This window comes from Vigna umbellata, chromosome 5 (assembly GCF_029865625.1).
Source record: "Vigna umbellata cultivar VRB3 chromosome 5, Vumbellata_1.0, whole genome shotgun sequence".
In the NCBI taxonomy this organism is placed as follows: domain Eukaryota; kingdom Viridiplantae; phylum Streptophyta; class Magnoliopsida; order Fabales; family Fabaceae; genus Vigna; species Vigna umbellata.
The window spans coordinates 35,709,510-35,732,515 of record NC_142169.1 but is presented as its reverse complement, the minus strand read 5'-3'; the positions used below and the strand labels follow the sequence as shown (position 1 = coordinate 35,732,515).

Sequence of the window (23,006 nt, the reverse complement as noted above, 5' to 3'; positions counted from 1 at the left end):
AAACGAAAAAAATTATAATTTATAGAAAATTACAAAGTGACGTATCAGCTCTTCCGCATCCAAATGACGTCGTTTTTGAGTACCAAAGAAATAGGACAGAAAGGTCAACGACGAGTCTGACAACGTTACCGTTTACCACAGACACAGACCAGTTTCAGGATCTGTAGTAGTACCAATAATCCAAAACTATAATAATAACCAAATAAAAATTAATAAAATAAAATCTGCTTTTAAATTTTATTATTTTTCTTAGAATCCGAAATTCGTCGTCTTAACAGGTATGCATTTACAGTTTGATTGGCTTTCACTCTGCTATTTCAGGTTTTCCAAGTCAATTTCATTTTAGGGTTTCATATATCAAAATAAATGTTCAAGCTCATTTGCTGTTTGATTGAATTAATTTGAATTTGTATTTAATTGGTTTTATTTTTGTTTGAGTTATCGTTTGTGCATTTTTTTTTTTGAAGGAAATAGAAATTGCAGATCCGAATCTCGTTTGGGAGTGAGGAATTTGAATGTTGAGATGTCTGAGAATCACGTAGCGGAGCTGGTTCCGGAAGCGGATTCGGATTCAGGGGGTGGTGTGGGGCACGAGCAATCAAATGTGGATAACGAATCAAACACTGGTACAAATCAAGACCAGGTACTTATTGGTTACCAATTGTTTATTATTCAAGCTACGAAAATTGGGCAATGCGGAGCACTGATGCTTTTCGATTAATGTGAGTGAAGCAGGGAGAGCGTGTTGATCATGGAGAACCTGATGATGAGAAGTCTGCAGAGGATACTGCCAGGGATGACATGTTTGTTGATTGTCCCGATGAGTTAACCGGGCAAAAGGATGAAGAAGTTTCAACTGAGAAGAATGAAGATGACGGAACGGAGGAAAATGAAGTTATGCATCACCAGCAGAGACATTCTGTTGAAATGGGCAATGGAGTCGGGGATTCTCACTCCCCAGATCAGCTGGAGAAAACTGATGCTGAGAAAGAACGGATTGTGCAGGAATACCAGGTTTGTCGTTTGTATTAATTTGAGAGTGGTTTTAGCTTGCACAGAATGAATTTTGATGTGAAGTACTCATTATTTCTTTTTTGAGTTGAGCAGGAAGAAAGACAAACTGTTACACAGGGAGTGCTTGATCTTCATTGTCAGCTAAAGACTCTCAACAATGGCAAAGAGAATGGAACTGAAGTTGGAGATAGGGACGTGAGTGAGTTTCCGTTGAGGGAGATGATAAAAGAATGTTTGGAATTTGTGAACACTGCTTCAGAAGAACGGTCAAACAGTGAAACCACTATAAGTAATCTTCGGGAACATCTGTCTATCAGGGACCGTGAGATAGAGGATCTTAATACAAAGCTAGCTCAGTTAATGGTATCTAATGATAATTTTCAGGTTTCAGCTCAAGCTCAACTTGAAAAGGATCGTTTTGTTGAGAATTTGATGGATAAAATGATATCCTCTCTTGCAACAGTTGTCACTCAAGAACAAGTATTGGATGATTCTATTAGTGGGAAAATAGTTTATATTGAAGAAGGCACTACGCATTTAATTGGAAAGTACAATCAGATTCTTTCTGAAATTTATCAACTTGGGCAATCTTTCTCCCAGGTAGGCTTGGATTCTAAAGAGCAGCAATATGGGAGCATACTTGCTGGTGCTCATGGTGGGTTACTGGAGCTCAAAAGAAAGGAAACAGAATTGGTTGAAAAACTGGCTCAGTTAGAAGATGAAAACCGGAAATTGGTTGATGAGCTTGATAAGGAAAAGGTGATGCTAGGGACATTGAATACTGAGCTAGGAAATTTGAAAATAGAACTTGAGCAGGAAAAGGTTAAATGTGCTAATACGAAAGAAAAGCTTAGTATGGCTGTGACCAAAGGAAAGGCATTGGTACAGCAGCGAGATTCGTTAAAGAAGTCTCTGGCTGATAAATCCAGCGAGCTTGAGAAATGTTTGATTGAATTGGAAGAGAAGTCAGTCGCACTCCAAGCTGCTGAGGTTGCTAAGGAAGAGTTGGTCCATAGTGAAAATATGGTCGTTTCCCTACAGAACTCATTATTAGAAAAGAATGCAGTTTGGGATCAAGTGGAAGAAATCTTGTCTTATGCCAAACCTGATGATCCTGGAATGTTTGATGTGCCAGAGAAACTCAGATGTTTTGCGGATGAGAGAAATACACTGAAGGAAGCCTTCATAGAGTTGTGCAAATTGAAGGAATCTCTATCTCTAGTGGACATACCAGAGCCTGTTTCATCATATGATTTGGAATCACAAGTGAATTGGATTGTGGATTCTTGTCTTAGGGCCCGGGAGATCATGGACACTCTACAGGAAGAAAATTCCACAATCATGGAAGCATCCCGTTACAATATTGATCAGTTGAGTATTTCTCTTGTGCTGGAATTGCAGGAAAAATATTTCCTTCTGTCAGAATTAACTGATTTGAAGTTCAAATATGATGAGCTTTTTGGCAAGAACTGTCAAATTTCTTTGGAGAAGGATCAGATAGTCAATATGTTAGTTGATCTTTGTGGCCTGAACAAGGAAGATGAAGGGATTGACTATTCCAACACTTCTGTGATCATCGATTTATGCTTTCAAATTCTAAAAGGGCAGAGTGCTCCCTTGTCTAGAGCATCTAAGATTGATGCTGAGTTGTTTGAAAACATTCAAAGTCTCTTGTATGTTAGAGACCAAGGTTTAATACTCTATGAAGATATACTAGAAGAGGAGATGCTAATTAGATCAAGTACAAATAAACTTTCAGAAGAACTAAAAGTGGCATCTGAGGAAATTGTAACTCTGAAAGAAGAAAGGAGTTCTCTGCTGCAAGATCTTGATCGATCAGAGGAGAAGACTGCCATGCTTAGGGATAAGTTGTCCATGGCAGTTAAGAAAGGAAAGGGGCTGGTTCAGGATAGGGACAATCTAAAAGGTTTTCTAAATGAAAGGAACTCAGAGATTGAGCAGTTGAAGGTTGATTTGCAGAAGCAAGAATCTGCTGTTTCTGAATACAGGGATGAGATCAACAGATTGTCCAGTGATTTGGAAAGCATCCCAAAGCTGGAGGCTGATCTTCTGGAAATGAAAAGGGAGAGGAATCAGTTAGACCAATTCTTAACTGAGAGCAATAACATTTTACAGAAAGTGATGGAGTGTATTGATGGTATCATTCTTCCTGTTGAGCCTGCTTTTGATGAACCAATAGAAAAGGTGAAGTGGCTTGCTGATTATATCAGTGAATTCCAAGATGCCAAGGTACACATAGAGCAAGAGTTGCAACTAGTGAAGGAGAATGCCAGTATACTTGAAAATAAAGTAGCTGAATCCCAAGCCACTGTAAAATCCCTTGAACGGGAATTATCGTCTTCGAATGACAGTGTTTCTCAACTTGCTGAAGAGAAAACAGAATTAGAATATCAGAAGGGAAAAATGGAGGAAGAGTTACAGAAAGTTAAAGATAAAGTTGCCGAGGTCTTCAGTACCAACAAGTCACTTGAAGATGCCTTATCAGAAGCAGAAAAAGATATTTCTATTCTTTCCGTAGAAAAAGAGCAAGCTCAAGCTAGCAGAGTTGCTGCTGAAAGAGAGTTAGAGAGTTTTAAAGATGAAGCAACCAGTCAAGCAAGCAAACTGGCAGAGGCTAGCAGGATCATAAAGGATCTGGAAGATAAACTATATCAGGTTGAGGGTACTAAGAAGTTACTTGAAGATGTGTTATCGCAAGCAGAAAAAGATATTTCTATTCTTTCCGAAGAAAAAGAGCAGGCTCAAGTTAGCAGAGTAGCTGCAGAGAGAGTGTTACAGAGTTTTAATGATGAAGCAGCCAGTCAAACTAGCAAACTGACAGAGGCCAGCAGGACCATAAAGGATCTAGAAGATAAACTATATCAGGTTCAGGGTACTAATAAGTCACTTGAAGAGGCGTTATCACAAGCAGCAAAAGATATTTCTATTCTTTCTGATGAAAAAGAGCAGGCTGAAGTTAGCAGAGTAGCTGCAGAGACAGTGTTAGAGAGTTTTAAAGATGAAGCAGCCAGCCAAACAAGCAAAATGGCACAGGCTAGCAGGAAAATAGAGGATCTAGAAGGTAGACTATCTGAGGTTGAGGGTAATGTCAATTTATTGAATGAAAAGTATAATGCTGATCAAGTTGTCAAGACTGAGATGGAAAATGAATTGAAGAAGCTGCAAGATGAAGCTGCAAATCATGCCAACAATTTGGTAGATGCTTCTGAAACTATAAAATCACTGGAGGATGCATTATCAAAGGCACAAGATGATGTTTCCGCCTTAGAAAATTCAAATGAAATTGCAAAACAGGAGATATCTTCACTCAGTTTGAAGTTAAATTCATGCATGGACGAGTTAGCTGGAAAGAATGGCAACTTAGAAAGCAGGTCCTTAAAGCTCATTGGACTTCTTAATGATCTTCAGGTGCTCATGAAGGACACTACTCTATTTCCCAGAATAAAACAATTCTTTGAGAGGAAATATGAGACCCTGAAGAATATGAATCTCGTTGTCAACAAAATTAGAGATAATGTTGCCTTAAATGCAAAGGACTCAAAGGGACAGCTAGTGATGGAGGTAGTATTGTTACCACCCCCTTTTGGTTGTTATTATTTTCTTTTATTTCGTAAGTTGAATACTTAATTAACCTGTTAATGTGCCGTCCAAGACTTCTCATGAGTAACATATGTGTCTACATATAATTGAAAAAAGTTAATGGTGATCAATGCATGATATGTGTATTGATTAGAAAATTACATGGCTTTTGATATCAAATGTGCTGTTTCAAATCTTTTCATTCTGTTAAATCATTCTGTGTGTGTGTGTCTATTGCTGTTTTTGTTCTGTTAATGCTTTTGTCTATATTTCTGTCTTAATGTGTTGTTTGCTCCAGGAAAATACAATTATGAGAACAACATTCTTGGATGGTCCTGAAAATTTTGAAGTTGAACTGGAAAACACAGAGATTGATGATGCTGATATTGACACCATAATCTTATCATTTGGAAAGATTGTGAAAGAATTTGAGTTGAGCAGCAAACACATTGCAGATAAGTTTGATGAATTTTCATATTCTATGGATGAGTTTATTTCTCCTCTCCATGGAAAACTGTTGGAGACTGAGACCATCTCGGAGACTATTGTTCAGAACATGGAAAGTTTGAAAGAAGAAGCAAATACCATGAAAAAGTTGAAAGAAGAACAGGAAAATATCATTGCCACTTTACAAAACAGTATCAATGTATTGCTATCTGCATGCACTGATTCTACCATTGCACTTCAGAGTGAAGTTGACAAGAATCTTGGGCTGCTAGACTCCATTTCTGAGGTTGAAAAGTTAAACCTTGAAGCAGATGCGCAAGCAGATCATCATAAGAACAGTAAATACGTGGAGGCCACACATAAGTTGATTAGTACTTGTAGAAAAACTCAAGCTTTGATTAGACAGTTTGAATTTAGAAGTGAGCAGTTAGATGCAACAATTGAAGATTTACAGAATAAATTGAAAGAAGCAACAGTTGCTTTTGAATTAGTCACAGATGATAGAGACTTAAATAAAAACAGAGTTTCGCTGCTGGAATCTGATATTCAATCACTCCAAAGTGCTGGCAGTGAGCTTAAGGATAAGTTAGAAAGTTATCATGCCCTAGAAGAAAAATTGAAAGAAAAAGAGGCTGAGATTTCATCAATGCAAGATGCTTTGTTAGCAAAAGAAGGTAAAGAAATTTGATATGTTTCTTGACTTAACCATATTGGATTTTATTTTATTTAATATGTTGATTTAATTTCAAATCTTCTTTTTCCATTGGCAGAAAACTCCCTCCTTACATCATCTCAAATGAGAGATGTCTTTGACAAGATAGATAGGATCAAAATCCCTATTGTAGAGTCTGAAGATGACTTGGAGCTACCTACTTCAGCCCCTATGAAAAAACTCTCTTACATTATTGATAGTATTACTGGGTTGCATGATCAATTAAACTCTATGTCTCATGATAAAGAAAAGCTGCAGTCAATCCTTGAAACAAAGGATCTTGAAATTAAGGATATGAAGGAGGAAGTTAAACAACTCAGTAGAAACTGTGAAGATGCAAATATGCTCAAGAATGAATTGTCTGAGCTCACTTATGTATTAGAAAAAATTATGGATATTTCTTTGGGAACCGGTGAATGGGTTGTAAGTAGGAAATCTAAGGATTTGAAGGAATTAATACCAGCATTGGAAAAACGTATTGTTGCCATTCGTTCAGAATGTGATGATTCAAAATCTAAGGCCCAAGAACTTGATATTAAGTTAGTTGGAAGTCAGAAGGTTATTGATGAATTAAAAACCAAGGTTAAACTACTTGAAGATTCACTTCAAGATAGGACTTCTCAGCCAGACATTGTCCAGGACAGGAGCATATATGAAGCATCCTCATTACCTACAGGGTCTGAGATAACTGAAGTTGAAGAGGTGGTCAATCTTAACCTTGTTTTCTAACCTTATAGTTCTTACATATGTGGTATTGGAAGTGGATCTGCAAGGATATTTAAGTTCAAATGTTTCAACGACTCATTAGAAACATATCCTGTGATTCTTTGTGACATAATATTGATGGTTTAATGTGTCATTAGTTAGCACCTGCCTTTGTCTTTCTGAATTGATCCTGAAATATGACAAATAGATATGTCTATCTACCGTTGCCTTATTTCTTTTATTGAAATAAATCCGGATGAACTAGAAATTTGTTTTGAAGGGAAATTTTCTCCCTTCACATACATATATTGGATATTCGTTTGATTTCTGACTGATCATGTCTTGCTTTTTCTTTTATCAATTCCTTTATATTATGATGCATTCTCGAATTACGTGTTAAAGTGAATAAGGGAAATGCATGTTAAATGTATGCTTCTTTGCACAGGGTTCATCACGTGGCAAGAAAGCAATATCACCTGTCTCATCAGCTGCTCATGTGCGGAATATGCGAAAAGGATCTGCTGACCATCTTGCACTTGATATTAGTATGGAGTCTGATAATTTGATTAACAGAGTGGATACGGATGAGGATAAAGGTAATTATGAGCTTGTCATTATTGTGAATTATTGATTTGAAAATTTGATGACTTAATTCTAGGTTACTTTGCAGGTCGCGTCTTCAAGTCTCTAAACACATCTGGATTTGTACCAAAACATGGAAAGCTCATTGCAGATCGTATTGATGGACTCTGGTAAAATTGTTATTTTCTTTTACTTTTTTAAACGAGGTAAACGAAGAGTGTTTAACATGAAAGAATTGTAGAATTTACATGGTAAAATTGATGGCCGAACGTTGAAGACCTAAAATTTTAAAGATGATATTTGTGCGTAGAATCTCAAAAAATACCGTGCTGTATTGAGAAAGACCGGCCAGAGGAGGCTAAAGATCCATGGTTAGGAGAGCGTTAAAGGAAGCAGTTACTAGACTGTTAAAATGGTTTCATTCTATATAGGAAAAAAATTTAAGGCTACATATATTTGGAATTATTTAGGAAAAAAAAGATATATTTCTCCTAGTATCAAATTCAAATCACCATACACCATGACATTTTCTTTGGAAAAAAAGGGACTAAAGATTTGTTCAAAAACTCTATTTTATTAAAGAAGGTAACTCGGCCCTGAATAATTGGAATTGATTTATTGGCGTTGTTTAGTTTGTTTAATGATAAAACTGCTAAAATAGCTTAACTAGAGACAACTGTATATGTTTAGTAGCATTGTGGTAACTACTTCTAAATAAAATCATTAAATAAGTTGGTAAATTCCGATCTCTATTATATTAATGCTAATAGTTCCTTTTAATTGAACTTAAATACTTTAAATGAAAGCATTTTCAGAAATACAAATTCAATGTTTTTATTATTGCAACTGAGAATACAACTCTAGTAGTGCTAATAGTTCCATTTATTTTGAACTCTATCAAAAAAAAGAACTTGATTTCCCTATGCAGGTTATCTGGTGGTCGAGTTCTCATGAGTCGTCCTAGAGCAAGATTAGGAGTTGTTGGTTATTTGCTTCTCTTGCATATCTGGCTGCTGGGGACGATCTTGTAGAAAAGTTTAGATCAAACCTACCTGGACTGCTCAACATTGGATGTCGCCTCTGCAAATTGTATTGTAGATATAAAGTTGTCTCTTTTTATTCATGTCTTTTTACTTCTTAGTGAAACCTAACCCGTTTTTCTCATATCTCATAAAATCCTCTATTTGTTCTCTGGAGTCACATTTTAGGGATTCAGAGATTCTGGTCTTCAATGTTAGGGCTCATATTTTGACAGCTTTTTTTTTTCCAAAAAGGAAGCCCCTCCATTGTATTGACCTATAATTGTTTCAATATCATAGTATGTGGTGGATAGAAAGTAGGTAGATGATTTTTTTGCATGCCAATGTAATAAAAATGTAGAAGGATTTTAAGGGTGATTCATTTATACAGAGACCAATTGAAGGATAGCTCTTTTCTCTCTTTATCAAGGAGAACTTGTATATGTGATTTTGTATGTTTTCATTGTTTTATGGTTTAATATTTTATGTTCTCTCATTATTGAGATTTTTTTTAGTTGTTTTACAATTTTTTAGCTTCAATTTAGTATATGTTTTTAGATGATTCAGTATTTTTCTTTTTGCCAATGATTTTCAATTGCTTAATTGAAGAAGTCAACGTGGCGCTAAAAACTTAAAAATAAGGGGAGTATAAAAAAATTTATAATATTTTCAACCAGGAATAGTTTGGGAAGTATCACTTATATCGGGATGCAGGAACAAGGAAGTTATCATTCCGGAATTTATATTTTGGAAAACACTAAATCAATTTGGATTTTTTTTTTCAGAACACAATCGCACATTCCTAGTACGGAAAGAAAAAATTTTCCAGAAGCTTTGATGGGATGCAGAAAAAAATTTGATGGGGTGCGACCCCAAGATAATATCAAGAACAACTCTTTTATCATTCTATATTTTGGCTTCATTCATAATGGGCAACCATACTTGAATTATTATTCTATTTTAGAGTTTTATCTTTAAAAAAGTTTCTGAAAATTGAAAAAATAAATAAATTATTTTTTATTTTAATTTTTAAACAATGTAAGAGTATTAGATATATCAAAAATATTTCTCAATAACGAGGTGAAGATTATATATAAAGATGAAGGAGTCACGGCAGTGCATTACTTCTTCCTTAGGTTAGATATTCACACCCACAACTAATTACAAGTGTAATTTTTTATTTAAAAAATGATTATGATAGAACTCTTTACTATGCATTTTTTATTCTTAAAAAATGTCTTATTATTAATTATTATTAACAAAAATTTTAAAAAAATTAATGTTAAAACAAAAAAAAAAGTCAGGTTAAAGTTACGTTTTTTATTTGGTATTTTGTAACGGAAACAGGTAATGGGAAAAGGACAACATTTGGTCTGTGCTATAGTTAACAAAAAATTAAAAAAAAAATTTGTAGAGAATTAAATAAACCGTGTTTTAGATGAGTTGGCCATGGAAATCCTACAGCTAATTTTCGTGCACTTCGTTTCCTGTTCTTGTAGATCTTTTATAAAACGCTATCCATTCCAACACTTTTAGCATTCGTCTTTTTCTGCACCTATTCATTTTCTTTACCGTTTCTGGCTTTGTTGATTATCATTAAGCTTCAATCCATGGCCTCGGTATGATTTCTTCACCACCTTCTCTATTACCATGCATCATTGCATTATGTCATTTCCATCATTTAGATTCTCTTCTTTTCTTGTCTGAACAAAATAGCTTGTTACAAACGATTAAATTAAAAAAAAAAAACAAAACTTTCCAATTTTTTTATAGACCCAGATGATATATATTACCATGGAAATGTTTGAATAGGATTTATCTTATCAAATCCAGAAGAAAGAATCAATCTTGTCCATATTCATTTTCTTGTCTTTTATGGAACAGATTTTGTTTATGTCATTTTTGTTGGGAAATCTTAAGATTGTCTGCAATATGCCATGGCAAAAGCTTCGACCAATTGATGATTTGTTTGGGTGATATTGACATTTTTGTTCATGCAGTATTATGATCAAAAACAAGGAAAGCCTTTACCCAAGTTTGGGGATTGGGATGTGAATGATCCTGCTTCAGCTGAAGGATTCACTGTTATATTCAACAAAGCCAGAGATGAAAAGAAAATTGCCTCAGTCTCGGGACGATTCCCTTCTCAGCGAAAATACGATTCTCGAAAACGCAAGAATCAAAAAAAGAGCAAGAGTGCCTCTAACACAAAGGTACATTCTCTTCAAACTATGATTAAGAATTACTATCTTTTCATGATCTGACACATACCCATTTTCAATTTACATGAAAAAAGTCTATAAATTCAATTTCTCACGCCGAAATTTTGAAGATTTTGATAATCTGCATTCTGACATATATAGCCATTTTAGCAACAAGGAATTCCTTTCAATGCAGATTCAATTATGTGATATTATTTGTGTGCAGAAAAAATGGTTTTGCTTTGGCCCTTAGAGGAGGATAACATAAGGAGGTGTTCGTTGATGGGAAGAAGTATTGATTGAAAATGTTATTATTACTTAAATTTGTTCTTGAGACTCGAGTGAAGTGAATAGTGCAGCTGATCGATGAATCTTCTTTTAGTTGTTTCATGTACTGACTGTATTGTGTGTTATTTATGAATTGCAATATACTTACATGAATCAATGTCAATCTTTTTGCAATAAACCATATATATATATATATATATATATATATATATATACACACACACACACACACACACATATATATATATATATATATATATATATATATATATATATATATATATATATATATATATATATATATATATATATATATATATATATTACCCGTAAATTTATATGAGGGTGATTTTATTGGTAAACTTTCTCAATTTCTACTTTTTAATTTACAGAATATCTTTATGCAGGCGTCTTCCATCAATGATTTAAATGTATGGTGTGTTGAAAAGTTGAAAGTGATGATGGAATTTAATCACGAAACGTTTGAATTAGCCAGGGCTAGCCATGTTTAATTAAATACTGCACACGTGTGCTTCTAGATGAAGCATGCTACTTATATATATATATGATAAGAAAATAATTAATGTTATCTCGGTAGAAAAAAAGTTGACAAATGCCAAACTTGAAAAAGAAAGGAAGGAAATTTAGTTGATATTAGGAAAAGAATTTTGTCTGCACGTATTAGTATAATATATTTTATATTAAGTTTGATAAACTTTGAATTAAGATTAAATGTTGTTTATAAATAAGAGATATTATTTTAATATAGATCTACTTATTTTAAATTTGGAAGTTGTTTATAAATTAAAGAAAATTGTTTATATAAATTATTTTTTTTAATTTAAGTAACTCGTGTCGCCTATATGATTTTTTTTTTAAATATTGTTTTATAATTATGAGTATGTTTATGAAATGATTGTTTTAAAATTAACAAATAATAATTAATTAAGAAAGTATAGTGTAGGGTTGAGTAGGAAGATTTGGTAAGAGATTGGTTCTATGATTTCCGTACAAGTCAGAGTCTTTTAACACTTTGGTTGTTATTTGTCAAATAAAACAATTCTTAAAAGCACTGTCATATATATCTTGGGAAATTCCGAAGCTAGCAAATTGTGGTGAAACAAACATCACGTGGAAGTGAAGGACTGTGTTCTCTGCATAATTAAGGAGGAACAGAACAGAACAGGAAAGTGCCAGCTTCGATTCAATGCAACTGTTTGAACTCTGAACTCTGAATCTGCAGATTGTAACTGTCAAATGAAATCAGAATGCCAAGCTGTGCCGTCAAAGGAGGTTGCCCCACTGACTATATAGCCATTGCTCTATCCATTCTTTCCTTCACTGTGTAAGTTTCTCCCTTTGCCCCTATCCGTGTGTAACGGGTCGTTCTTGTTGTGCCAAATTTCCTACTTTACCTGCTTGATCTTATGACCCTAAGAATTTTGAGCTTGACTGACAAGTTAAAATCTTGTACCTAGTCATATACCCTTTTAGTTTCCCTCCATCCCTATGAAGCAAAATTGTTTCTTTCCCCCTACCTGATCTGCTTACTGATTAAGGGTGTTTCCTTGGTGGGGCTCTCTCTTTGATGATTCATTGGATTCCTGTGTTGGGTGATTTGGTTTGTTCTTTTGGGTCATCTTTATGGTATCATTTGTTTCGAAATGAGATATACGTTTAGACTATAACTACTTTTATGATATAAAAAATTTCATAAAATTAGTTTATGCACAAACTTATGTTAGAGATTATTGTGAAAATCATTTTACTTTTTGAAAGGTTACGAGGAATTTTATCTAAACAGATCATATGTGACATTTGTTTTCTGATGCATTTGCTGTTGGTTGGCTTCTATTCTTCAGGCTTGTTTTATGGTGCATAGTTCCCTTCATAGTTCACAAGGTTCCTCGTACCAAAGGCAGTGGCTTCTGGATACCTGTAATTCAAGTTGTTGCCAGCTTCTTCCTTCTTCTATCTCTCGTGGTAGAAATGGGTTTTTTATGTCTCTGTCATTTATTTTCTGTTAAATTAAACAATCCCAACTCGTCTAGTAGTTTGGTGTTGCTGCAGTATCAACTCAGCATCGCCTTGTTCTCAAGCTTACTGATTGTATATTTGTTTTTTATGCAGATATCGAATAATTTTTTGAAACTTGGGGAGAGGCATTGGTTGCGGTCATGCTACTTATGGGGAGGTTATCTTTCTTTTTGCCATCTTTTCTGACTTGTTTATGCTTATGTATTGAAAAGAGGAACACTTGTAAGTATAATCATGTTTTTCCTGTTTATTTTCAGCCTGGGGTGAAGGTCCACTAGGATTTGGTTTGCTCTTCAGCTGTCGCATAACACAGGCTTCGCAATTATATTTTATCTTTGTCAAGTAAGTCACATCTTAATATTGGTTTTTAAGGCCGCTTTGTCGGAAGTTTCTGATTGACTACCTCTTAACCGTTAAAGCCAAAGTGATGGCTTTAGGGTACGTTTGGATTAAACAACTTAATTAAGTGCTTATTGGATAACTATTTGTCTTGTAAACTCTTGTGTATACTTTTTTTGGGTAATCAGAATAGGAAATATGATTAAAGTCTTTTTATATAAATTATAAGCTGTTTTTCATGAATGGTCATAGAGGTTGGAGGGCTTATTTAAATAAACTCAACAACTTGTGGAAAAATCGTCAGCTGCGGACTTGTTTAGACAAATTTTTCCTTAAACACTTCTAGGAGGAGAAATTAGTTTCTTCATAAACTAAGATTAGTTTATTCATAAGTCAATTTTGTTGAAGTTTTCCCACATTAGTTCCTGTAGAAGATCATTTTAAACTATTCATACACTAATTTTAATTTGTGGAGAAGTTTTTCGTAATTTTTTCTCTCAAAAGTACTTTTGGAGAAATTTATTTAAATAGACTCTATGTCAATAAGCCTGTTAAACACTTACACAAGTTCTTATGCATAATAAGTTCTACCAATAGCACCCTAAAGTTCATGATCCACAGCTGAAAGTAATTATTGTGTATTTTCCACAACCACAACACATAACAACCAACCTGTTGAATTTATGATCATAACATTCTGTTTGTCTGATTGGTTTTCACTGGTGAAACTATTATTCACTTGAGCTCATGGAGGCTTGTGATTTTTAACTGATGCGGTTATTTGTACTCATGATTGGCCATAATTAATTGGCACTTTGCCTATACTTTGAGATGCTATAAGTTTTTGTTGTTGATACTTCTTTTTTTGTTTCACTGCAATTTTTAACTGGTGCTAAAGGAGTCATCATTCATTTAGGACTTGGGTGTTTAATTTCCTCCTTTATTGATCTTTCAGGAGACGTTTACCACTGATACGATCATATATTTTTCTTCCACTCATTCTACTTCCCTGGATTGCCTGTGCTGCTGGTATAAATCTGAATTAATTTTAATTTTCTTATCTAGTCTTTATTTAGTGGAGTTAACAACTCGAAGTATATGTAGCAGGTGTAATTTTTTCACTTTCATCCATAGAATTTCATTTTTTTTTATCTCCTATCTAGTATATCAAAATTTTGCTGGACTCTGTCTCTTCAGTTGACATAGTTATTTTATTTTAAGTGTTTCTGCTTTATGTCCATGATTTTCTCAACATCTTGTGGAATTTATGGAAGTTATTGCCAGAACACACTCCCTTTTCTTTCCTTAATCATGTCTCATTTGTTTATGTTCTTTCCCCTATTTATTTCTAATAAATTATTCATCCATTCTCTAGTTATCCATTGGATGCAGCCTCTAAGCAGTCGCTGTCACATGAGAGCTCAATGGACCATCCCAGTTATAACCCTTCACTCATTGTACATTGCTATTTTGGTTGGGGTTACAACTGCTGTTCATCACATAGAATTCAGGTTTGATGAACTCAAAGACCTCTGGCGGGGAATACTCGTATCAACTGTGTCCATTGGTACACCTTTTTCTAGATTCATTAAAAACTCCTTATTTCTCTATTTATTTTGAAGTTCCTAGCTTCTTAGTAACCTGTTCTCTAAGGCTGTTACTAAGGTGATGAATTAACCCTTAAGTTCTTAGTTAGGTTTTCTGTTTTCAGGAAAAAAAAGCATTTCCTACCTAAATCTAAATGTGTAACATCCAAGTTAAAAGTCTGATACCATAATCAATGTTAACTCCGAAATACATATTTGCAAATGTTACAGATATCGCTCAGACAACTAGTTTTGCAGAAGCTTTACCCTAAATATAATATTTACTCCAAAGACAACATTTTTCACATATTTACTCCAAAGACAACATTTTTTACTTTCTGAAAAGAGAGTCCATGCTTTATAGTCTCTTAATTAACCACAATTTTCTTAACCATGGTTTTCTAATACAAAACCACCACATTCATTTTGCATTGCCCGGCACTATATCCACTTGTTTATTTTCAAACTAGTGTTATCAAATATGAGATTGTACTTTCAGGATAGCCTTTCTCGGTGCTCTTTATAATCTATCATTTGCTTATTTATCATGACAGTTATTTGGATTACTGCTTACATACTTAATGAAGTTTATGACAATATCTCATGGCTTGAAGTTGCGTCTAGATTTCTGCTTTTAGTTGTGGTATGCTTTCCTACCGTTTCTTATGTCTCAATAATATGAAATCTCAGACATTTTCAATACATATTGGAAGTTAAATCCAAGTGATTACTTCGTCAATCTTTTATTTACTTCCATTCTATGTGGGTTTTGTTCAAAGGCTAGCATACTTGTGGTTGCTTTCTTTTCAATATCAAGTTCTCAACCACTTCTCTCACAAATCAGCTTGAGGAGAAGAGAAACCCGAGAATTTCGCACAATGAGCCAGGCTCTGGGCATACCTGATAGTGGGGTATTAGCACAAAGTGAACCAATTTCAAGGATAGATCCTAATGAGCCGTTGGATAAGCTTCTCTTGAATAAGAGATTCCGGCAGTCTTTTATGGCATTTGCTGATAGGTAAAACATCTATCTTTGTACTCCAGTATGTTGGTACATATTTGTACGAATTATAGTTTCTCATTTTTGTCTTTGTTTAAACTAAAAAAGTATTATTGTTTTCACATATATACAGTTGCTTGGCTGGGGAGAGTGTGCACTTCTTTGATGAAGTGTATGAGCTTAGTAAAATACCTGAAGATGACTGTGTGAGAAGGATCTATATGGCACGACATATTATTCAGAAATACATAGTTGCAGGTGTGTAATTTCTATTCCAAGTGGCTTCCTTCTTTCATCCTTTCTCTTGGTTATTTCCACCATGATCATTTTTTGCCATATTCAGAATTGTAAGATCAGTTTTCTCTCAACCCTTTTGTGAATACTGTTATTTGATTTAACACAGTCGTATGTCTCGTCCATGGAATGAGTTGAATGTTTTGTAATTGTTCCTTTAAATATGGGAGCATTCTCTTATATTTGCTAGAATATAATTTTACAGGTGCGGCTATGGAGGTGAATATCTCTCATAGAAGCAAACAAGAAATTTTATCTACTTCCAACCTAGCGCGCCCTGATCTCTTCCAAAATGCACTCAACGAGATCATTCAGTTGATGAGAACAGTAAGTTCCTTAGGCTCAATACAATTTTAGGAGACACCCTTGATTAAAATTGAGTATGTTATATCCTCAAATTCATACTCGGTTCTTTCTATAAGAAACAAATGATAGTGCATTGCTTGTTATAAAAAGGACCGAAGATAGAATCTAGACAACATTGAAAACATTGTTATGCCAGTGTCTAAATTTGTCCATTAAAATTAGGCAAGCCATTGCTGCATAGTCTTTCATCTAAATTAAACATTCCACTTGTGCAGAACCTAGCCCGAGATTACTGGTCATCGATGTTCTTCCTGAAGTTCCAAGAAGACTCCAATTTGAGATCCAATGAGTATGAGCTGGAACAAATGACAGGGTGGAACTTTTCCCCAAGGTTGAGTTCTGTGCATGGTGCAGATGATCCTTTTCACCAGGACCATCTCCTCAAGAGCTCAGGCTGTAGCAGTGATACTACTGACTTATGACTTGTTAGTTTTTACCTCTTATTTACACAATTTCTCTAGTTTGGTAATACCTTGCCTAACTAGCTTCACTTTTACAACAAAAAAACAAAAAATCACTGGTATGTTTTTTTCTGACTACATTTATGTTCGTTGTCCATAAAAGATGAACAGTGGAGGAGAGCGGGGAGGTGTAAGGAAGAGATAACAGTGTTTTTTGTCTTTTTCCTTTTTTTTATTTTCAATCTATAAAACATGAGTAACATCCATAGAGTTAGGCTAGGACCTTGTACCTCCTGGCGTGTAGCTTGTATTATACTGATTTCATTTCAAAACTGAATAGTCTTCACATTGTCTAGCACTTTTAAAGAGTACAAGGTACATGAAAGAGATCAAAATGTTGTATGCAGCTTACAGCAACCACCTTGATTGTATATGTCTTTCATTCGATAATTACTTGTATTGATTGCCCTCTTAGTCTCATTGTAACAACAGTATTGTGAAAGAAAGATGTTAATTACATATATCTAACCCATGACCTATCATTTTAGTTACTGTTAGAAGTGGTTTTGCATTATTTGTTATCAAGTTTAGCACTTGTCTAGAGTGATGGATATTTGTTATTTTAGTCTGACAGAAATGAACCGAGTTGATAGCTTGTTGCGTTCTGTTTTTGTATCTATTTTTTTGATATATCGACATCAATATATTTATATAAACTCAACAGAAAAATAATACAAAAAAAAAAACTCAAGAACAAAAATCTGAACATTTTGAAAAATATCAATCACATCATTGATAGACAACCCACTTTATCCAATCGAGCACACACGCCTGTTCCACAACTTGTCAATCTTAAAGTACGAAAACAAAATGAAAGAAGTTGTCTTATCTACGGTTTATGTAACAAAGGGGTCAATTTTATTTTTTAAATTACGTATCTGATTTACTTTTTAAATTTATTATGGCTTCGGGTTAAGTAGTATATGGTTGACGATTTCATTGAAAAAGTGGTGAACGGTACAAACAATTTGTTAATAATATTGAAATCGAGTTTGATTTTGATGGCCTTTGATCACATATTAAACTTAATTATTCAGATCTTAAGTTTTAAGTAAAGTTGTATATGTGATTGGTGATTTCAATTTTAATATATTTGAATTGAAGTTGTGCATCATATAATTAATTGAAACCTTGAGAGGTTAGAAAGATAGTTATAGAGTTTAATTAAGTGTACAGAGAACTCATATAACTTGACAAAACATCTGGAAAGTTCAACTAAGTACATAAATAACTCAAATAGTTCAACAAGACATATAGAGAGGTCGGTAAAGATACACTTTAACTAGCTCTTCAAATGTTTTGCAAAACTATCTAGTGCACTTTATCGAGCTCTCTAGACGACTTGTTGAACTATTTGAATTTTCTATATACTTGGTTAAATTATTTGAATGTTTTGTTGAACTATTTGAGCTCTCAATACACTTATTAAAACTTTCTGAATATCTTATAAATCTTTTTATGCTTTAGTTAATTATATATATACGATTTTAGATAACTATATATATATATATATATATATATATATATATATATATATATATAATAATAATAATAATAATAATAATAAAGTGATTATTCTTATGCACAATTTCAGTTTAAATATATTAAAGTTGAAGTTATGTGTACAACTTTATTTAAAGTTTAAATAGTGATTAATTCGTTTTTATTTTGCTCAAATCATAATCGTGTGCATGATAACTTTCACATAATTAAAGAATTCATCAATATTATTCACAACTTTTTTTTTCCGTTAAATAATGAACAACATATAAATATGTAATAAAATTAAAAAGTAATGCAAATAAGATTAATCTACTTGGTAGATCTGACATTTCATTTATGAAGTATTAGGATGTTCCTTTTACTAAGATTATCATTAATTGTCCCCTGATCTCACATATAATGTTTGGAAGACTTTTAATCAAGTTTCTCTCTTATTTTACGAATTGAAAACCTCATTTGATTAAGTTATTTAGACAAATCTATCTTAGCAACTTGTAAACAATTTATAAGACACTATTTGAAGTTTGTTTTGGCTTATGAAAGTCTCAATTTGATTTGTTTTGCCTTATGAAAGTCTCAATTTGATTTGTTTTTTTAAATGATTTAGTTTATTTCTTCTAAATATGGCTAAGTTGTCTAACGACAATAACTGTAATGTGAGGTAGATAACGTTGAATAAAGAAAATACATTTAATTATATTTTTTTAAAATAAGATCAAATTGAGATTTTTAAAAATTGTGAGAACTGAATTGAAAAAACCAAAACAATAGTAAGATGAAATAAATTGTTATACCTATTTTCATTTCTAAAACAATTGTAAGATATGTATGTATGTATATTTTAGCTGATATTTGACATTGTTGGTAGTAGAAATATAGCTGACATGAGTGAAATGAAAAAAATGTATAACAATATTATTTATTGCCAATTTATTGTGAAACGTAGTATGTTAGGATTATTTTATTTACATTTTTTAAATATTTATATATACTTTTTTATCAGTATATATATATATATATATATTATTCTGAACCCAATTGGTTCCCTTTTATTTACAGTTAACCAATTACAAAAGATTATTTGAGACTGTCGTTTACAAATAGTGTAATTATTGCACAATTTATATTTCTTATTTTTCATTATTTAACACTACAAGTAGATATATTAATAATGAATTAGCACGATACCACTGATAAAAAATAACAATATTAAAATCTAATAATATTTAAAAGTACATAATGTATTATCATACCAGTGTATATAACTTTATTTTTTGACATTTTAAGCTTCGTTGCAAATATTATACTATATAAGATACATGAAAATATTAAAAGAAAATGACAAATGTATATTTCCATGTGAGATATATACCTATTTTATACTTTTACAAATAGCGTAATAGTTTAGATAAATTAATATGACTATTGGTTGGTAAATGTGCACTGCTACTATGTCTCCTTAAAAAACATCATTATTACAAACTCACCCACATTAACTGCATGATTCCGTTAAAGATTTTCATTTATTGAATCCAAGCTTTTTTTTATGTCCAGAACAAAAAATAATTATTCTTTTGTTGTACAAAGATTTATTTAAGAAATTGATATTCCAGAATATTTGAGTTGAGTAAATAATTTAGAATTTTCCTTTTTTTCTTTCCATTTCTGATGGGGATAGGGTTAAAGTATTAGAAAGTCACGAGATTTGTTGCAATTTGGCTGAAAGAAAATGGAGGGGTTGGACAGGTTTCTTGTGGCAACAAGCACCATAGGCTTCATTTGTGTGTGCAAGGTGTTTGTCAAATTTCTCAAGTGGGTGTGGGTGATGTTCTTGAGGCCACCAAAGAATCTCAAAGAATATGGTTCTTGGGCTATAATCACTGGATCCACTGATGGAATTGGCAAGGCCATGGCTTTTGAATTTGCATCCAAGGGACTCAACCTTCTCTTGGTTGGTCGAAACCCTCTGAAACTCGAGACGACATTGAAGGAAATAAGAGAGAGACATGGTGTTGAGGTCAAGTTTGTGGTCATAGATATGCAGAAAGTTAGTGGAGAGGAAATCGCTAAGAGAATAGAGGAAGCAATAGATGGTTTGGATGTGGGTTTGCTTGTTAATGGTGCTGGTTTGGCTTACCCTTATGCGAGATTCTTTCATGAAGTTGATTTGGAGCTTATGGATGCTATTGTGAAAGTGAATTTGGAGGCAACAACTTGGATCACAAAGGCCGTGATTCCATCCATGCTCAAGAAGAAAAAGGGTGCTATAGTGAACATTGGTTCTGGTTCTTCTGTGGTGCTTCCATCATACCCTCTAGTTACTCTCTATGCTGCTACAAAAGGGTAAGTTGGTTCATGGTTAAGTTTGTTCCATTCTCCAGTTCCATGTATCATGCACATGCTAGGGTTTTTAGGTGGGAATGTTCTTTGTTTGAAGGATCTTGCATCTTTTATGAAATCTCACTTTAATTTGTTCAGTTTTATGTCTTTCTTTTCTGTCCAAACAATGCTAAGAATGGAAATGTAGCTCCATTTTCATTTGCAAGGGATCTAGACGTCTCTCCTTTGCGTTTTCTTTCCTCCAACATGAATATTTTTTTGAAGATCTTACCAATTCTTCAATTTTGGATTGAATATATCATATGTTGAACAGATATTTCAATGAGATAAACCTTCATGCACTTACCTACTTTTCTCCTTATCATCTTGTCCTTTTTCCTACAAATTCAACTGAAAAATAAAAAGAAAATGATGTTGAAGCAGATATGTTTTCACTAGCCGAGTTATGATTTTATTTTTAGTTGAATGACAAATTGTGAATCCAGATCTGAGATGAACTTCCTATGTTTTTCAGATACCTAGCCATGTTCTCCAGATGCATCAGTTTGGAGTATAAGCATCAAGGAATTGATATCCAGTGTCAGGTGGTTCTCTTTTGCATCTTCTCTTCACTTTCTCTTTGAAATTATTTCATCATGGATCTTCCATACCCTTTTGACGTTCTGATTGTTTGGTTCTGGAGTATCATCATTTGCTGCAAATAGCATTCATTAATTACCTCGCTATGTTCTTCATAAACTCGTTTTAGTTTCTGTTTTAATCTGTTTTGAACTGTAATTTTGAATGGTAAAGTTAAAACAGAGCATGCAAGAATTAGAACATAATCAAATAATATATCACACATAACAAAATAACTGTCTGTGATGATTTTTTATGTGGTTGCTGAGTTATATACATACATACAGGTTCCATTATTTGTGTCAACCAAAATGACCAAAATGAAGAAATCAGTTTTTGTGCCAACACCAGAATTGTACAGCAAAACATGCACAAGGTGGATTGGATATGAAAAACTGGTTGAGCCATACTTTCTTCATTCTTTGCAAGGTTTTCTCATAAGAGCAATTCCTCATGCACTCATGGATTCCTACATGTTACGATATTTTCTTTATTTTCGTGCAAAAGGACTCTCCAAGGACTCCAACAAGGCTAAAGAAACATCATTAGCTGCATCTGATTCCCAAGAACCAAACATCATTAATCAAGATTACAGTTCAAATTACTAAGTCTTTGTGGGTGATTAGTGAAATAATTATATTTTTCTTTCTTGAATTTTACTTTTGGAAGTTCACCTGCTCCCCACTAGTGTTGTGATTGGTCTGTGCTTACTTAATTTAGTAGTGTTTGAATATTTGCTTTGCCATTTTTTCTGGTTCTTCTAAAAATATTTTTCAACTCCATTTGCAGCATAGATTAGCAATTTATTATAAAAATTTATACTAGTTGAGACAGCATTAAAGTTTATTGGTTGGTCAGATTGAAAATCCCATGAGTTTCAAATGTTATATAATCTTTTATACAAAATTTATCTAATTTTTTATTTGTAAAAAAGTGATAATTTAATGTAAAAAATGAAAGGTATATTTTATATATAAACCATATAAAATAAAAGAATAACAAATAACTCATGTAGATATGTATTTGATGGTGACATTCTGAATAATAACTTCTTTTTTCAATTCTATGTGTATACATAGATTAATGTAACAACATGTTTTTAATAAATTAAATATAAAATCATAATATACTATATTTTGAAAATATATGATAACATACTTTTTGTTGTCTACAAATTAATAAAAAATTATAATATATTTTATTTCGAAATAACAGTATTTACCATTTATTAATAGATCAATGAAAAACATTTGTTATTTTGTAGTGCTAACAAATCTATTAGAAAGCTGTAATATATTTTATTTCTAAACATATGAAACGATATATATTATTTTCGATTACTAATTTCTGATAAATTTCTACACCAAAATATTTCATCTATATTGGTTATATTTCAAGTATGTGATAACATTTTATTTAAAATTAAATATTTATTTCACCACATTCAATTGTCTACTTTAATAATCAAATATTAATTTCATTAATAAATATTAGAACATTCTTTATCTAAGTTTTGTAAGTTCAAAATTAACTTCTAGATAACATTGTATAATATTAATTTCTATTTCTAGTAACCAACGGGGAAAAAAAATTAGTTTATTTCATTCTTTACAGTTTTGAATTAACATGTGGTGGAAGTATCAAACTTTAAAAAGTTAATCTATAATGGCTTTAAAAAATATTTTTTTTCTTCATTTAATTTACACTAACCAAGGTTTTACTCTTGTCATAAAACTTAAATTCATCATCTGGAATAAATAGATCCCTTCTTCAGTAGTCCTTGATGTAACTCTTAATTCACTACTCATTCAGAAAATGTGATAGAGATTATTGAAAATTAAAATGTAAAAATAATTATTAATTAACATGATAATCATAATTTCGTGTCGAAATA

General features: G+C 32.7%; 4 protein-coding genes across 8 annotated transcripts; all 4 read left to right on the top strand.

Annotated features, from left to right (window-relative positions):
• The first annotated feature begins 128 nt into the window (after positions 1-128).
• Positions 129-8,534, top strand: TNO1 (TGN-related, localized SYP41 interacting protein). Of its 3 annotated transcripts, none has more exons than XM_047325119.2 (9): positions 129-278; positions 468-643; positions 733-1,014; positions 1,108-4,596; positions 4,913-5,735; positions 5,832-6,475; positions 6,924-7,074; positions 7,149-7,230; positions 7,989-8,534. In XM_047325119.2, exons 2-9 carry the CDS (start codon positions 524-526, stop codon positions 8,089-8,091), a joined length of 5,694 nt encoding a protein of 1,897 aa, XP_047181075.2. In that variant the 5' UTR covers positions 129-278; positions 468-523; the 3' UTR covers positions 8,092-8,534. The 3 variants fall into 3 exon arrangements, with proteins under 3 accessions (XP_047181075.2, XP_047181076.2, XP_047181077.2); XM_047325120.2 differs by lacking the exon at positions 129-278 and adding an exon at positions 303-321; XM_047325121.2 differs by lacking the exon at positions 129-278 and having other exon boundaries at positions 331-643; positions 736-1,014.
• Positions 8,535-9,461: 927 nt separating this feature from the next.
• Positions 9,462-10,731, top strand: LOC124847624 (uncharacterized). The gene is made up of 3 exons (XM_047325164.2): positions 9,462-9,698; positions 10,080-10,292; positions 10,507-10,731. Exons 1-3 carry the CDS (start codon positions 9,690-9,692, stop codon positions 10,531-10,533), a joined length of 249 nt encoding a protein of 82 aa, XP_047181120.1. The 5' UTR covers positions 9,462-9,689; the 3' UTR covers positions 10,534-10,731.
• A 908-nt stretch (positions 10,732-11,639) lies between these two features.
• RGS1 (REGULATOR OF G-PROTEIN SIGNALING 1) lies at positions 11,640-17,228 on the top strand. 3 transcript variants are annotated; one of them, XM_088092101.1, is made up of 11 exons: positions 11,640-11,913; positions 12,431-12,762; positions 12,863-12,947; positions 13,900-13,973; positions 14,320-14,511; positions 15,085-15,173; positions 15,310-15,548; positions 15,664-15,788; positions 16,030-16,151; positions 16,406-16,615; positions 16,755-17,228. In XM_088092101.1, the coding sequence occupies exons 1-10, from the start codon at positions 11,837-11,839 to the stop codon at positions 16,610-16,612; spliced, it is 1,542 nt and encodes a 513-aa protein (XP_087948227.1). In that variant the 5' UTR covers positions 11,640-11,836; the 3' UTR covers positions 16,613-16,615; positions 16,755-17,228. The 3 variants fall into 3 exon arrangements, with proteins under 3 accessions (XP_087948227.1, XP_047181128.2, XP_087948228.1); XM_047325172.2 differs by having other exon boundaries at positions 11,643-11,913; positions 12,431-12,551; positions 12,699-12,762; positions 16,406-17,228; XM_088092102.1 differs by lacking the exon at positions 11,640-11,913 and adding an exon at positions 11,951-12,215 and having other exon boundaries at positions 12,431-12,551; positions 12,699-12,762; positions 16,406-17,228.
• A 2,539-nt stretch (positions 17,229-19,767) lies between these two features.
• Positions 19,768-21,894, top strand: LOC124847628 (very-long-chain 3-oxoacyl-CoA reductase 1-like). The gene is made up of 3 exons (XM_047325170.2): positions 19,768-20,497; positions 21,009-21,078; positions 21,400-21,894. Exons 1-3 carry the CDS (start codon positions 19,884-19,886, stop codon positions 21,718-21,720), a joined length of 1,005 nt encoding a protein of 334 aa, XP_047181126.1. The 5' UTR covers positions 19,768-19,883; the 3' UTR covers positions 21,721-21,894.
• Positions 21,895-23,006: the final 1,112 nt, after the last annotated feature.